At 40.7% G+C, this 14,864-nt stretch overlaps 2 protein-coding genes across 7 annotated transcripts in view; one reads left to right on the forward strand and one right to left on the reverse strand.

Moving 5' to 3' along the window:
- The window catches only part of INVS (inversin), a 154,882-nt gene extending 142,986 nt beyond the window's left edge, over window positions 1–11,896 (reverse strand). For 5 of the 6 annotated variants that reach the window (XR_008291073.1, XM_015068971.3, XM_015068964.3 and 2 more), the window contains exons 1-2: window positions 11,763–11,896; window positions 8,874–9,003 (exon numbers count right to left, since the gene is read on the reverse strand). Coding sequence is in view for 4 of the 6 variants with exons in the window: in XM_015068971.3 (XP_014924457.1) it covers window positions 8,874–8,979 (106 nt within the window). In the remaining 2 variants the exon portion in view is untranslated. Of the gene's footprint in view, window positions 1–8,873; window positions 9,004–11,762 lie in introns of those variants that run through there. The other variant, XM_015068967.3, reaches the window with a different exon arrangement.
- A 171-nt stretch (window positions 11,897–12,067) lies between these two features.
- Window positions 12,068–14,864, forward strand: part of ERP44 (endoplasmic reticulum protein 44) — a 93,944-nt gene continuing 91,147 nt past the window's right edge. Inside the window, exon 1 of the mRNA XM_015068972.3 lies at window positions 12,068–12,376. Coding sequence (XP_014924458.2) covers window positions 12,083–12,376 — 294 coding nt within the window. The 5' untranslated portion in view covers window positions 12,068–12,082. The remainder of the gene's footprint in view (window positions 12,377–14,864) is intronic.

The raw sequence follows: 14,864 nt of genomic DNA on the forward strand, positions 1-14,864 counted from the left end.
GCTGAGATGGGACCGTGACTGGAAGGCCACCGTTCCACAGCATGCAGTTATTTTAAGGCTAGCTGAAGCAGAAGAGTCTGGATGGTTAATGGGTTGGTACGTGCAGAAACCAGAGCTCCAACTTAGCAGTTAGAAGATATGACTGTCACTTACAGTGATAGCTGCTACCTAACAGCTACTGTGCCACACTGTCCGACACGAGCAAATCCAGCATTCTTTTTTTTTAAGTTTATTTATTTTTGACAGAGAGAGAGAGAGAGAGAGAGAGAGAGAGAGAGTGCAAGCGTGACCTAAGGAGGGGCAGAAAGAGGAGACACAGAATCCGAAGCAGGCTCCAGGCTCTGAGCTATCAGCACAGAGCCTGATGCGGGGCTTGAACTCATGAACCATGAGATCATGACCTGGGCTGAAGTCGAACGCTTAACCGACTGAGCCAACCAGGCGCCCCCAGCATTCTTTATTAACCTTTTATTTGCTTGTTGTAAAATGTTACCTGCGTGTGGCATCAAAGATGCGTTTCATCTGCTTTCGCCCACTTCATACATTACACCTTTTGTATTGCCACAATCTTGGGAAGGCGTTTGTGGTCATTTAAAAACCAAGGGCACCTGGGTGGCTCAGTCAGTTAAGCATCCGACTTCAGCTCAGGTCGTGATCTCATGGTTTGTGGGTTTGAGCCCTGCATCGGGTTCTGTGCTGACAGCTCAGAGCCTGGAGCCTGCTTCAGATTCTGTGTCTCCCTCTGTCTCTGCCCCTCCCCAGCTCATGCTCGATCTCTCAAAAATAAATAAACACTGGGGCACCTGGGTGGCTCAGTCGGTTAGGCGTCTGACTTCAGCTCAGGTCATGATCTCACAGTCTGTGAGTTCGAGCCCCGTGTCAGGCTCTGTGCTGACAGCTCAGAGCCTGGAGCCTGCTTCCAATTCTGTGTCTCCCTCTCTCTCTGCCCCTCCCCTTTTCATATTCTGTCTCAAAAATTAGTAAAAAATCAAAAAAAAATTTTTTTAATAAATATTAAAAAAATAAAAAAAACTATTTGCTTAGGGGCACTTGGGTGGCTCAGTTGGTTAAGCGTCTGACTCATGATTTTGGCTCAGGGCATGATCTCACGGTTCATGGGTTCGGGCAATGTGGAGCTTGCTTGGGGTTCTCTCTTTGTCCCTTTCTCTCCCTCTCAAAATAAATAAATGTAAAAAAATAAAAACTATACGCTTATTGTTATAAAGGCAACATGGAAACAATAGAGAGAACATAGGATTCAAAATCAAATAAATTGGTTTGAGTCTCAGCTGTGCAGTTATTAACCTTACAACTAAATTTCTTAACTTCTGAGTCTCAGTGTCCTAACATATAAAATGAGAATTATAATAATAATAAGGGACATATTACATTTTGAGATCACTTGAGATTTTATAAAATATTATCACATATTATCTCATTATAGTTGTTGTGGTATCTTAAAATAGCATTTAAACTCATTGCTATTTTGAAATTATACTTGTTAGATCTTCCATTAGACCTTGCTATTTAATGTATCAATAAAATATGATTGTAGGTATACTGCAATATCATAATTTTAAAATAGTTTGATAACCATACTTCAACATAGCTACTTTACTTTGGATCCCTATATACCATGTGTAAGCTCTTAAAAACATATTTTTGAGAAGGGGTACATAAGCTTTACCAGATTGCCAAAAAGGTTAGGAAATTGGGGCGCCTGGGTGGCGCAGTCGGTTAAGCGTCCGACTTCAGCCAGGTCACGATCTCGCGGTCCGTGGGTTCGAGCCCCGCGTCAGGCTCTGGGCTGATGGCTCAGAGCCTGGAGCCTATTTCAGATTCTGTGTCTCCCTCTCTCTCTGCCCCTCCCCCGTTCATGCTCTGTCTCTCTCTGTCCCAAAAAAATAAATAAACGTTGAAAAAAAAATTAAAAAAAAAAAAAGGTTAGGAAAAGTCCTATTTAGATAACCATTCAGTTCGTCAGTCAAGGTTTAGACCTAATCAGCTCTTCCTGTCTTGTGTTTCTCATTCTCTCTGTATCCATACATATGAATGTGCATGTGTACACAGAGATATCTCCACGCCTGGAGGATCCATAGTTTAGTAGTTAAAAGCATGAGCTTTGGAATCGGACTTCCAGGCTCTAATCTAAGTTCTGCTACTTACAGACAAGTCACTAAATCTCTCTACACCTCGGTTTCCTCACTTATAAAAGGAGGGTAATAAGAGTATTCAAAACTCTGTAGTGTTTTGCTGTTAAATGAGTTAATGAGTTGCAAAACACTTATATAGTGTCTGGCACATAGAACATGACTTTATGAAATGCTGGCTAATTTTATTACTATTATGAGTATGAGTACATACAAATGTAGGCTGAATAAACACACACACACACACACACACACACACACACACACACACACGAGCTAACATTCATAAAACATTTAGTGACCCTAAAGTTTAAGGTCAAGGTTGAGGTAAAGTAAGATGTTAACCTGAAATAATGTCACTGGTCTGCTACTTATGAGTCTCCTTGCCATACTAAACTACTGTGCTCTTTTGGGATGAGCACTGGGTGTTGTATGGAAACCAATTTGACAATAAATTTCATATATTAAAAAATAAAATAAAAATGAAATGCCCAATTTAAACAGGTAAAAAAAAAATAAACTACTGTGCTGGGAGAGGTCATAGTCAAAAAGAGAAAATAACTCAAGAGGTTTACACTTGTTTAGAACATGGATGGGGCATCAAAAGTTGTGGTATAATCAGAATGGTGTTGTCTTGTCACTTGACCACTCAAACAACCCCAAACGCTATTAGCAGTGATGGTTCGATCAATCATTACGCACTATGCATATCTACAAATTATTCCGTTTAGTCTTCACAAAGAAAACAGTACTGTTCTTCATTGCATTTAGTAACTTTTCATTTTGAGACATTTCTAAAACCATGTAAGCCTGGATCATTTTACTGTTAAGTCCAACCTGATAAAATAATAACAGTAACAAGGTCTTTTTATTGTCTACTATGTGTCAAGTATGATGCTGGATTTTTTTTTTTTTTGAGACATACTCAGCATATATCATTATGTTAGTTTCAGGTCGACCATATAATAATTTAATATTTGTATCTACTGCAAAATGATCACCACAGTGAGTCTAGTTAACATCTGTCACCACATAGTTACAAGTTTTCCTTGTGATGAGAACTTTTAAGATCTACTCTCTTAAAAACTTTCTTTTTTTCTCTCAGAAATTTTCAAATAAATAATACAGTATTATTAACTATAGTTACCCTTGATGTTTTACAGTCATTACCCCATTGAACGCTCACATAAAGCATTATGGTCTATGGTTTTCAGATGAGGATATTGAGGCTCAAAAAGATTAAGGGGCTTACCCAAGGTAATACAGCGAAGAAATGACAAAGCCAGAACTCAAAACTCAGATTTATGTGACTCTAAAATCCACATCTTTTCTACAATACTACATTGTATAGTATTAATATGAATCTACTAAATTTTATTATGAACTATATCACTGGTATTCATCCAAGTTATCTGAATTTAATGTTAAGAGAAAAAGCTACATATCTACAAATGACAACCATAATACATAAGGATTTTGCTATGTATGTTTGTGCTTTTGGGGCCCAAGATTGAGCCCTAAATCATCTGAATCGAGGACATAATGTTAAGACATTAATCCGTTGTATTAGGTTAAACACTAAAAATCGCTTCTAAAATGATGTCTCATTCAGAGAAAGCCTCCTCAGACCTTCTCCAGAACAATGGACAGCATAGAAACTGTTCGATTTAATTAGTTGTGTATGTAGAAAGAGATGCTCATCTGTTTCCATGGAGTCGAACACATCACTGACATACTTCTCCATGGAAACAGAGAAGGGAAAACAGAAAATGCTAAAGTGAATGAGTTTAGTGAGCAGTTGGTGAGCAAAGATTCAAGAAAAAAAATTATTCATCTGTAGTACTATATTATGAGTTTAGGAAAGAGAAAAAGCAGCTATTCAGAGATCGTCAAAATGCACTAAATAAAACAATACATAAGATACACTGAAATGTAAGATGAAACAGTTTTTACTTTGATAGAGATATACAAATATTGGGAAATGCCAGGAGCACAGGTATGACGGTCTTTTCACAGAAGACATGACAGCAGAATTCTGAAAAGATGAGCAGTGTTAACAGCTCAAACTTGGTAATGAAGCAAGATGATAGAACACAGAAGGAACTCATTTATAAAATAAATTTATCAGCTCTATGCTGGTTTCACAGAATTTTGTCCTGCTTTGTTTTTAAGGACTTTTTTTTCTTTGGGATTTAAAGTTATAAGAATATTTCAAGTTTTGTTATGCAACACTTAATTTGTATGACTGAGTCTGTATAACCGTTTTTAATTTATAAAACGCTGTGTGTTTTGTTTCCTTTGAAGGTTATTTTTCATTAAAATAATAAAGAGTTCCTTTTATTTTATTTTTAAAATTTTTTTAACGTTTTATTTATTTTTGAGACAGGGAGAGACAGCATGAACAGGGGAGGGTCAGAGAGAGGGAGACACAGAATCTGAAACAGGTTCCAGGCTCTGAGCTGTCAGCACAGAGCCCAACACGGGGCTCGAACTCACGGACTGCGAGATCATGACCTGAGCCGAAGTTGGCCGCTTAACCGACTGAGCCACCCAGGCGCCCCAAGAGTTCCTTTTATAAGACATTTTTTTCTTGAGGTATTCTGAGTTACAAAAAAAAATTTCCAATGGAATTTTATCCTAACCTGCCTCTCAAATCAGTTTAATTTAATTCAATTTGATTCAACTTGATTCACCATTAATCCTGGCCCTCAAAATGATTATAGGCCTCTTAGGAGGAAAGGTACTTAAAAGAATGATTGTAGCATTTATTCACTCCTTCAACAAATATATCTCATGTCTCTATTATGTGTCCAGAGCCGTGCTGGGTTTTGCAAATAAAGTGATGAATTAAACAGACACAGTCTATACTCATGGAGGCTACTAGCTTATGGGAGAGAGATATTAAGATAGTCATATGTATAAATACACAAGTTCAATGAAGAAAACCCTGCAGAGTTCTAAGAGAGAACACAACAAAAAAATTTCACTGAGACTGGATGTTGATGGCAGGCCTCTTTGAAGAAACGACCTAAAATCTGAGGACTGAAGGATGAGTAAGAGTTGGTCAGATAGAAAATGGGGAGAACAGTATTTCCAGCAAAAGCTGTGAGACAGAAAAGGGCTTGGTGGGTTTGGGAAAATGAAAGAGAGCAAGTTTTTCTCGGAACAGAGTGGATAAAGGTGAAGCTGGAGAGGGAAAGAGGAACAGGTGCACTTTTAAGTTTTATTCCACGTATAATGGGAAGCAAAGAATTTTGAGCAGGAAAATGACAAAACTGTATACGTAACTTCCAGTACAAGAAAACATGGAACACTTAAAAAAAGTTCAAAAAGGCAAAACTAGACTATGGTGTTTAAGATCTATACCTAGGTGGTAAAATTACAACGTAATTATTATTGTAAAAGTCAAGAAAGCAAATTACTCCAAGGAGTAGGGTAGAAGGTATTAGGGGATTCTAGGGGAACAATGTTCTCTGTCTCTTGACCTAATGGCAGTTACATAGATGTTTGCTTTATATTTATTTATTAACATTACATGTAAGTTGCATGTACTTCTCTCTATATATACATCTTTTTATTTATTTATTTGTTTTTAAAAATTTATTTTTAATGTTTATTTAGTTTTGAGACAGAGAGAGACAGAGCATGAACAGGGGAGGGGCAGAGAGAGAGGGAGACACAGAATCTGAAACAGGCTCCAGGCTCTGAGCTGTCAGCACAGAGCCTGATGCAGGACTTGAACTCACGGACCGTGAGATCATGACCTGAGCCCAAGTTGGACGCTTCACCGATCAAGCCACCTAGGCGCCCCTATATATACTTCTGAATAAGTATGTTTTGTTTTCTTTTAATAAAAGAGTGGATTGAGGTAATGAAGTGGAGTGCAGATAGCTCAAGAAGCTTGGTTTTGGTGACTGAGAGTGACAATTGTCACCCCTCACCCATATCCATTCTCTGATTATTTTCTTTCCTAAGAATTGAGCACTCTGAGCTTTAGCTGGGCATGATGTCATCAAAGGAGAGATACCTTAGCCTTCTTTCTCCTAGGTGTGGCTCTGTGTCTAAGTCCAGTCCGCCTCCTAAGTGACAAATGGCTTTTCTGAACTCTCTCCACCCCTGCTGGCCGGGCTATGGCTACAACAGAAGTATCTGCCTTTGACCCAAGATGGAAGCCACATGTTGACGAGACAGCCACGTCCTAGCAGCCTCCCTGGATGGTTTTGCGAAGTGGAAGTGTCTATCCACCATAGACTGCCCACTTATCTTTGTACTATGATGAGAATAAAATATACTTCTATCTTTCTTAAGTAACTGCCAGAGCAGTTCAGGCTATGACTGATACAGCTATGAGGGAAGTCGAGAGATATGGAGAGCTATGGCAGCTCCTTGAGGGGGGTGAAGGAATAGGGAAAGGATTAAAAAAAAATTTTTTTAATGTTTACCACTTATTTTTAAGAGAGAGAGAGAGAGTGTGAGCAAGTGGGGGGGGGGGGCAGAGAGAGAGGGAGACACAGAATCTGAAGCAGGCTCCAGCATCTATCAGCACAGAGCCTGATGCAGGGCTCGAAATCACCAACTGTGAGATCATGACCTGAGCCAAAGTTGGATGCTTAACCGACTGAGCCAATCAGGCTCCCTGGGAAGGGATTTTTAAGTAATGGAGACATTAGAGCATGTTTACATGTTGATGGGAAGAATATAGAAGAAAAGATTGAAGGGGTAGTAATCAGAAGTTTATACACAAAATGGAGCAAGGTCCTTGAGAAGATAGGAAGGGATGGAATACAGAACATATGTGGATGAACTGACCTTTGACAGAAGGGGATATCTGGTCTGTTTGAGAGAAGAGAAGAGAAGAGAAGAGAAGAGAAGAGAAGAGAAGAGAAGAGAAGAGAAGAGAAAGAGAAAAGAAGATGGATGCAGATGTAGGTCGATTTCTAGATATGCTGGAAGGTGAGGGAGTTCCTTCTTAAAGCTCATTTTCTGTAGGGAACATAAAGCATTGGATGAGAGCGGAGGGAGGGAGGATTGGTGGCCAGAGATTTCAGGAGACTGAGAAGGTATGAAACACTCTTTATGGAGAAATGTGGTATAATGAGTAGAAAGTGTTGGGTGCCTATCTGAGGTAGGTAACCACATTAGGGTGCTACCAATCTTTGTGACCGGTTGAATTGTTCGGGGGTTGGCATTAGGTCCATTTATAGCTGGGGTTGCAACAGCCAGGTGCAACAGAAGGTGAGGAGAAAAGACAATTTTTCTTAGGTACGAATTTGAACAGTAGACTATGGGATCAGGGCTCAATGGCAGGAGGGGGAAAGACAAAAGGAGATAGATGGTTGAAGCTGCAGAAGATAATGGACTGCAAGTCTTAATGACTTGAAAAACTATTGTTCTCATTAGTGGGTGAACTGGAAGTAAGCGTTTTAATTGAATGGTGGAATGTTTGAATGAGTGGCTCAGAGGCAGTGGAAGATGTCTCATTCCAGGAAATAACTGTGGATGCGGTAGCTGACATGAAGCTGAGGTATTAGGAGGGAACGTCTCTGATAGAAAAGAGAAGCCTGCACAGGGTATGTAGTAAAAGAATTTTGTCTTTAAAGATAAGCAGGAGTGTAGTAGAAAAGAGAATGAGGAGGTAGAAAAGAGGAGACAGATAAAATTCATGGCATTTAGGGAACGGAACCCCTAGTCAGGGGTTAGGGTGCATGGATAGAAGTTTTTCGAGAAACTGGAAACGTAGGGCGAAAATAAATTCTGAAGGAACCAGTATGGAAATTGAAGTAGTGTGAACTTTATTTTACAGTCCAAGTCGTCAATCACGTCACTAGACACTGGTGTGTGAAAAGATTTAAAAAATATACATTTGGGGGCACCTGGGTTGCTCAGTCGGTTAAGCATCCGACTTTGGCTCAGGTCATGATCTCACAGTTTGTGGGTTCGAGCCCCACATCGGGCTCTGTGCTGACAGCTCAGAGCCTGGAGCCTGCTTTGGATTCTGTGTCTCCCTCTCTCTCTGCCCCTCTCCCGCTCAGTCTCTCTCTCTTTCAAAAATAAATTAAAATTTTAATTAAAAAATTTTTTTAATATTAAAAAAAATTTTTAATATACATTTTTATTTATTTTCTTTAAATAAATAAATGACTTCTGATTAGGTGGAAATGAGGTTTTTACAATATCTGAAAAATCCTTACCCATTTTTGTCCCTGAATACTCTCTCTCTCTCCTACTCACCTTGCTCTCTCCCTCTAGCATTTTTATATGGACCTCTATGTATATGATAGGGAGAACATTGAATCTATTTCAATCAATTGACTCAATGATAGGGAGAACACTTAATCAATTTTAAGTCATTACAATTTAAGTTATTTGCAAGCTTTAGTACTTTGGGTATATACTAAATTTTGAAGATCATTATCCACATCTCATTCTAGATCTCTGTTATTATAAAGATGAATTAATTCTCTTGGCACCTTTGAGTACATATCCAGATTTAGTGTCAAACATACAGATATTTCTCAAGTACTTTTTACCTAATCCTAAACTTTTTTTTTTTTTTTAAGTTTTAGGACTTAATTACTTTCTTGTTCAAGTTCTGGTATGAAATATAAATAATGATACATTGCCATTAAAATGTATAAGTACACTGCAACTAAGACTAAGATTAACACACTCCCCTAGGACAGAGTTATTTTTAAAGGTTCTGTATTTATGGGGACCACTTACCTATGATGAGCCTGTGAAGAGCACCCTTATCTCCATTAATGGCAGCAGCATGAACTTGGGATGCTAATGAAGAGCCAGTAAAGAACAAGTTCTCTGACCTGTTCATAGTCTTCTCCACAACTGGAGAACCCTGAAACAATGATTTAAACTATGAGTATATGCAGGAAACATTTCTGAAAGCTGTCTTATCCGTCCTGAGTGGGTATGTTATAAATATGGCTGAATCGAAATAGTTGACTAAGATTCAAAAAGCCTGCAGTCCTGGTCCTAGAACTGCCACAATGTTGGCCAAATAAATGACCCTGTGTACGAGTTGGTCATCTGGAAAATGAGAAGGATGGATGCTTCCAAGACCCTTCTCAGGGGCTACCCGAGGAAAAAAAAGGGGGGGCTCAGTATTTAACCTTAGGCACAGGGCTCAAAAGCCACAGTGACTTTTGTTGTGATTCCACATAATAATAAACATCAGATTTGATATTGGGATTAAAGGTGATGATCAAGCCACAAAATGGGTATGATGTGAATTTATTGTCAGGTCAGAATCAACTAGATCTAAGTGCTAAATTAGAAGGCACTTAGTTCTTTCTCTCATGCTGCCAAAAGGGACAATTTTTATTTGTCCTCACCTTCTGCCCATCAAGGAAATATACCTAGCTTGAGATCTCCACCTCAGGATTTTACTTGGAAAAACCACATCATTAGGATCAACCATATTTCATTTAGAAAAATTTTGTTCTGGCTGGTAACCCGATATGTTTTGCTAGAACCTTCTAGAAACTCAGTAGCTGCATAGAAAAATAGTGAGTTCTCTAGCATAAGACTGTTGAAACAGAGGCTAGATTATGTCAGAAATGCAGCATGAAGAATTCAAGGACAAAGGGGTAGTTGCATCTATGATTTTAAACTTCCTTCCTAAATGTAAGATGCTATATCAAAGTTCCCCAGTTGAATGCCTGCAAGGACCAGGAAAGTAAATAGTGTAAGACCCAGCAGGAGTCATGGTGAGCATGGGAAACTGGAGCATACACGCCTATCTAAAGAAAGCAGCTGCTAATCATCCATTTAATAGCTGCCAAAGGGGCAGACAAACCCTCTTCTGATTTCACCAAAGTGTCACTCCAATCTCTGTGACTCCTAAGGATCCGGGAGTTTTGTAGGAGAAATTTATCACTACTGATGAGCTAGTACTTGCATTGTCATTGACAAGGATTATTGGTTCAAATTCTGCCTCAAAGTGAAAGTGTTTTCTTAATTTTGGTAAAGGTCAGCTCTTCATGTCTTTATTTTGCTGACAATTTGAGTTAACATGCTGGCAGAAAATATGGGCTTTGTGAGACACTTCTGTCATGTCTGTCATGTCAGAAAGACCACTGTCATAGACAGGATTATATTAAAATGACTTGAAAGAAGCTACAAAATGGATGGAGGCGGGAACACAGTAAAAGAGGAATTGCACTTGGGCTCTAGGCCTGATTCTGTTAATAATAAATAGCATCTCCTTAGGCTACCTCAGCTCTCTGATTTCCTGTAAAATACGAACAATGAAAAAGGTAGACTGTTGATCCATTCAATAAGTTGAGTGCTATGTACTAGGCACTGCTCTGAACTCTAATCCGTATCATTTTAGATTCTAAGTGATCACTTTTAGGCATATCAGAATCACACACACAGACAAGCCTCTTCATATGCCTTTTGAAAAATACACTGTTTAGATCTCAGTTAAATATATTTTTTATATATTTCACCTCGTAATTGTTAGCACTTATCATAGTAACAGGTACATAGCTGGTGTTCAGTCAGTGTTTGTCGAATGAAAAGTCATAGGCTGGGTGCTAAGTCCAGAGGGTGAGCAGGATCAAAGTTTAATTTCTTGGACTAAAGAGGTTATACTCATGAGCGTCTGATCTTTTTTTAATTCCTCATTTCTCTTTTGTTAGACAGGTAGGGAGTGGTATAAGGATAAGAACACAGGACTAGGAGAGAGGAGACCTAACTAAAAGTCTTGGCTCTGCCACCATCTAATAATGCCACCCTGGGAAAAGCATTCTCTAGGGTCCTTTTTTAGTTACACACACACACACACACACACACACACACACGTTTAGTACTCATGTCTTCTGTAAATAATTTTTATAAATGAACATCAAAACTACTTTGTCAGTTATAATGTATCATTAACTAATTATAAAACCAGCCAGTGTAATAAATGCTTCTAATAATATAACTGTACAAGACTAGTGGTGCTGCAGTCACAAGCAAAGACTCATTTTGATCAGGACTAAAGGGTTGGTGTTTTGGCAAGTTCTCAGAGATGGTGACATTTGAGATGGCATTCCAGTTAGAGAAGGGGCTGAGGCCATTCCAAGGCAGAGGAAAGCGGGAGTACAGGCAAGGAGTAGGGAGAACCACAAAAAAGCAGAATGCCTCCCCGGTACTTAGAACTGATTGTGTAGCTATCAGGTGGGACACGGGGACCTGGCTTGGTATTTACAGGTGAGGCTGGGGAGCTAACTCGGGTCAGGTTAAGATCCTGAACGGCTCGGCTGACGAACTTCGTAACTGTCCTGTAGGTAGGGATCCATGCGTTAGTAGCGATCACAGTTACGCTTTTCAGTTTACAACGTGCTTTCCCATTTTGTCCCGGATCTACTCCTTCTACGAGCCCACAGACAATTAGAGATGCGGCATCCACTCATTCAACGGAGGCCCTGATAGGCGGCTCCGACTTTATAATGCAGTAATTAGCGCAGAAAGAAAAGGCAGCAGGCGAGGAGGCTAGTAATGAAAGATCAGGCCAGAGCCGAGGCCAGGAGGGCCTTGAGCTTGAGGTAGGGGCCAAGGCGATGCAGATCGATCGGGGCTTCCCCAGCCAGGCCCCTTCCTACTCACCCTCGCCTCCTCCAGGACTCACGTCCCGGGGGCGGCTCCAGGAGGCACGACCCGCAGTGGGCCGCCCCTCCCGCCAGGACAGTACACTACAGCCGACTGGGACAGACCCCACCGCGCTGAAACTAGCAGAACCCCTCCGAAGGCCGCCCGAGGCGTTCCCTCGCACTGCCCTCTGGGAATTGTAGTTCCCATCCTCTAAAAACAGAGGTTCGCCGCCCTCGGCTCTTTGTATCCCACAGGGCCCCGCGCGCGGAGAACTCTGTGTACCTAGGCGGAGAGTCTGATGGGAAAGAAGTTCTGGATGCCCAGTGACGTGCTCGATGAGAGTGGTGCAGGACTACATTTCCCAATATGCTCCGAGGTGGGCAGGACCCGGAAGTGAGGGTGTGCGAGGCCTCTCTGGAAGTTGTCCCGGGTGTTCGCCGCTGGAGCTCCGGGTCCAGAGGACGAGGAGCCGCTGCCGGGACGATCGTCCGCTGCCGCCGGCTCCCGGAGCCCAGCCCTTTCCTAACCCAACCCAACCCTGCCCAGTCCCAGCCGCGGACCCCGACGTTACCATGAATCCTGCCGTCTTCCTATCATTACCCGACCTTAGATGCTCCCTGCTGCTCCTGGTGAGTGAAGGAATGACAGACCCTTCGACAGACGCTCGGGCGGCCTCCCGCCCTAGCTAAGGGGGAACACCGCTGCCCCCACCCTTGCCTTCCTATCTTTTCCTCTGGTGGCGAAGAGTGCACCTTCCCCCGTTGTCTTCACTCTCCGCATGCGTCTTTACGCTTCCCAGGCCCGGGGTACCCGAGGCCTGAGAAACCACAGTCGGAGGTTGGGTTCTGTAAATTGGAGAGTTAGCGGTGGGGGAAGGATACGTGGGAGGGTCACGGGCGAGGAGCTCTCCCTTCCCCCAGGCTAACGGAGGTTGTTTCAGTCTCGAGGGCTTTTGGACCTGGTGGTAGGTGGAATCGAAGAGGACGGGGTTGGGGGGGGGGAAGACCTACTGTTCCCTCCCGTCCCCTCTTGGGAAGGCCGACAGGTGCTGGGGTCGTGTGAATCTCACACTAAGAGCCCTGAAACGGTGCCCGGGTAGGCAGAGCCCTCTGTTGTGGCTTGATGCGATTGGTTGGGAACCCGGAACTGGAGGCAGATTTGGAGTCTTCCAGGAGAATAAATGTTTGAAGGGTGGAGGCAGTGATTATCTGAAAACCTCAGCTCAAGGCCTCCCTCAGATTTTGTCACACACACCCCCACCCCGAAATTTAAGCAGAAGTCTTTTTCAGTGCTCCTAGTTTGAGAATGACCAGGTTTTCTACATACATTTGCACTTATTCCTAAACTCTCCCTCACCTGCTTGGCTCCATCCCATCGTATAAAGGAATCTTTCCCCAGTCCGTCTTTCTCCAAAGTACATCTTGAATGTGCAACCTAAGTAATACAGGCTGCAAGTCAAATAGAGACAGAAGTGAAAGCGGACTCCATATGGCAAAATGACGTGCCTTTCATCGAGCCGTTATTGCAATATTTGAAAATACTTTAATTGTAGATTTTTAAAAAGCCGAATTTAAGGTAAACATTAAATCAAAAATCACTTTTTTCTTTTCTTTAGCAACTTAAAAAGCATAATTAAGTGACTCAGAGGCGTATAGCTGGTTCCTGGCAAAACTGGGACCTGAAGCAGGTCTCTTGACTTACAGTGCTTACTCCACCATATCACGTTACATTTTTAATATTTGTATTTGAAGTTCGCTTAATTTCTCTCTCCTCTCCCTGTTTTTCTTTCTGATTTAAAATTCATATTCAAAAGCCATATATTTGGATTTTTTCAGAGAAAAAGCACTATGAAAATCTAAAGGGGATGTTAAAGTACTTTTGAGAACTAAAAGTTGAATATAAACATGTAATATTAAATGATGAAGTGTCTTATTGCCACTTCTTATACAGCAGTGAGTGACTTCTGTATAGAGGACAATATTCTGTATAGAGCTTTTTTTAAAATATGAAATTTATTGTCAAATTTCCATTTGTCCATACAACACCCAGTGCTCATCCCAACAGGTGCCCTAGTCAATGCCCATCACCCACCCCTCATCAACCCTCAGTTTATTCTCAGTTTTTAAGAGTCTCTTAGGATTTGGCTCCCTCCCTCTCTTTTTTTTTTTCCTTCCCCTCCCCCATGGTCTTCTGTTAAGTTTCTCAGGATCCACATAAGAGTGAAAACATATGGTATCGGTCCTTCTCTGTATGACTTATTTCACTTAGCATAACACTCTCCAGTTCCATCCACATTTCTACAAAAGGCCATATTTCTGTATAGAGCTATTTTTGATAATTTCATTATACACTGTGCTTCTCTTTTTCCTTCTAGAAGTACTGGATTAAAGCTCATTGTTACTAGAGATTGCTCTCCTAGATACTAACCTTTTTCCGTATTCATAAAATGTCTGAATTATGAGTTGTCTGCTAGAAATTACTCTTAGGCTACTAAAAAAACAAGAAACAAACAAAGACCAAAAAGATACAAGTCTTAAGACGTTAGAAAGAAAAGTTGAAATACTGAATAGGAAGATTACATCAGATGAACTTTCCTGGATGTTATGTTTGGTTGTAGGACTAAGTTTAAGAAGGAGAAAGTATTTATTTTGAAATAATTCCTGCTTTTAATGTAAAATCTCCAAGTCCTATTAAGTATAAAAAGACTTTTTTTCCCCTAATAATACTAAAGTCTAGTTAACATTTTGTATATTTAAGTAAATGTAGAGAAATAGAAACTTAGAAGACATTTTGGAGAATACCTAGAAAATTAATGGTCTGGAAAATAAAGCCCAAGAAAAGGCTTAATAAAACTAGAATTACAAGTCAAGCTAGATTCAGTTTGAACACAGTGTTTACCAAATAGTTTTAATAATCATATACTAGTTAGCAAATATTTATAAAACATCTGTTTAATCACTGCTTGAGTTACTTATCTAACTGGTAGTTCTGTTCTAGTGATGGAACCTGCTTACTCAGCATTCCACCTGTCTAAAAATATGTCCTTTATCTTCCCCAGTGTACTTTCTTCCTCTTCCCTCCAACTTCCCCTCTCAGACTTCAAGTTATTCCCTCCCA

This window comes from Acinonyx jubatus, chromosome D4 (genome assembly GCF_027475565.1).
Source record: "Acinonyx jubatus isolate Ajub_Pintada_27869175 chromosome D4, VMU_Ajub_asm_v1.0, whole genome shotgun sequence".
NCBI lineage: Eukaryota > Metazoa > Chordata > Mammalia > Carnivora > Felidae > Acinonyx > Acinonyx jubatus.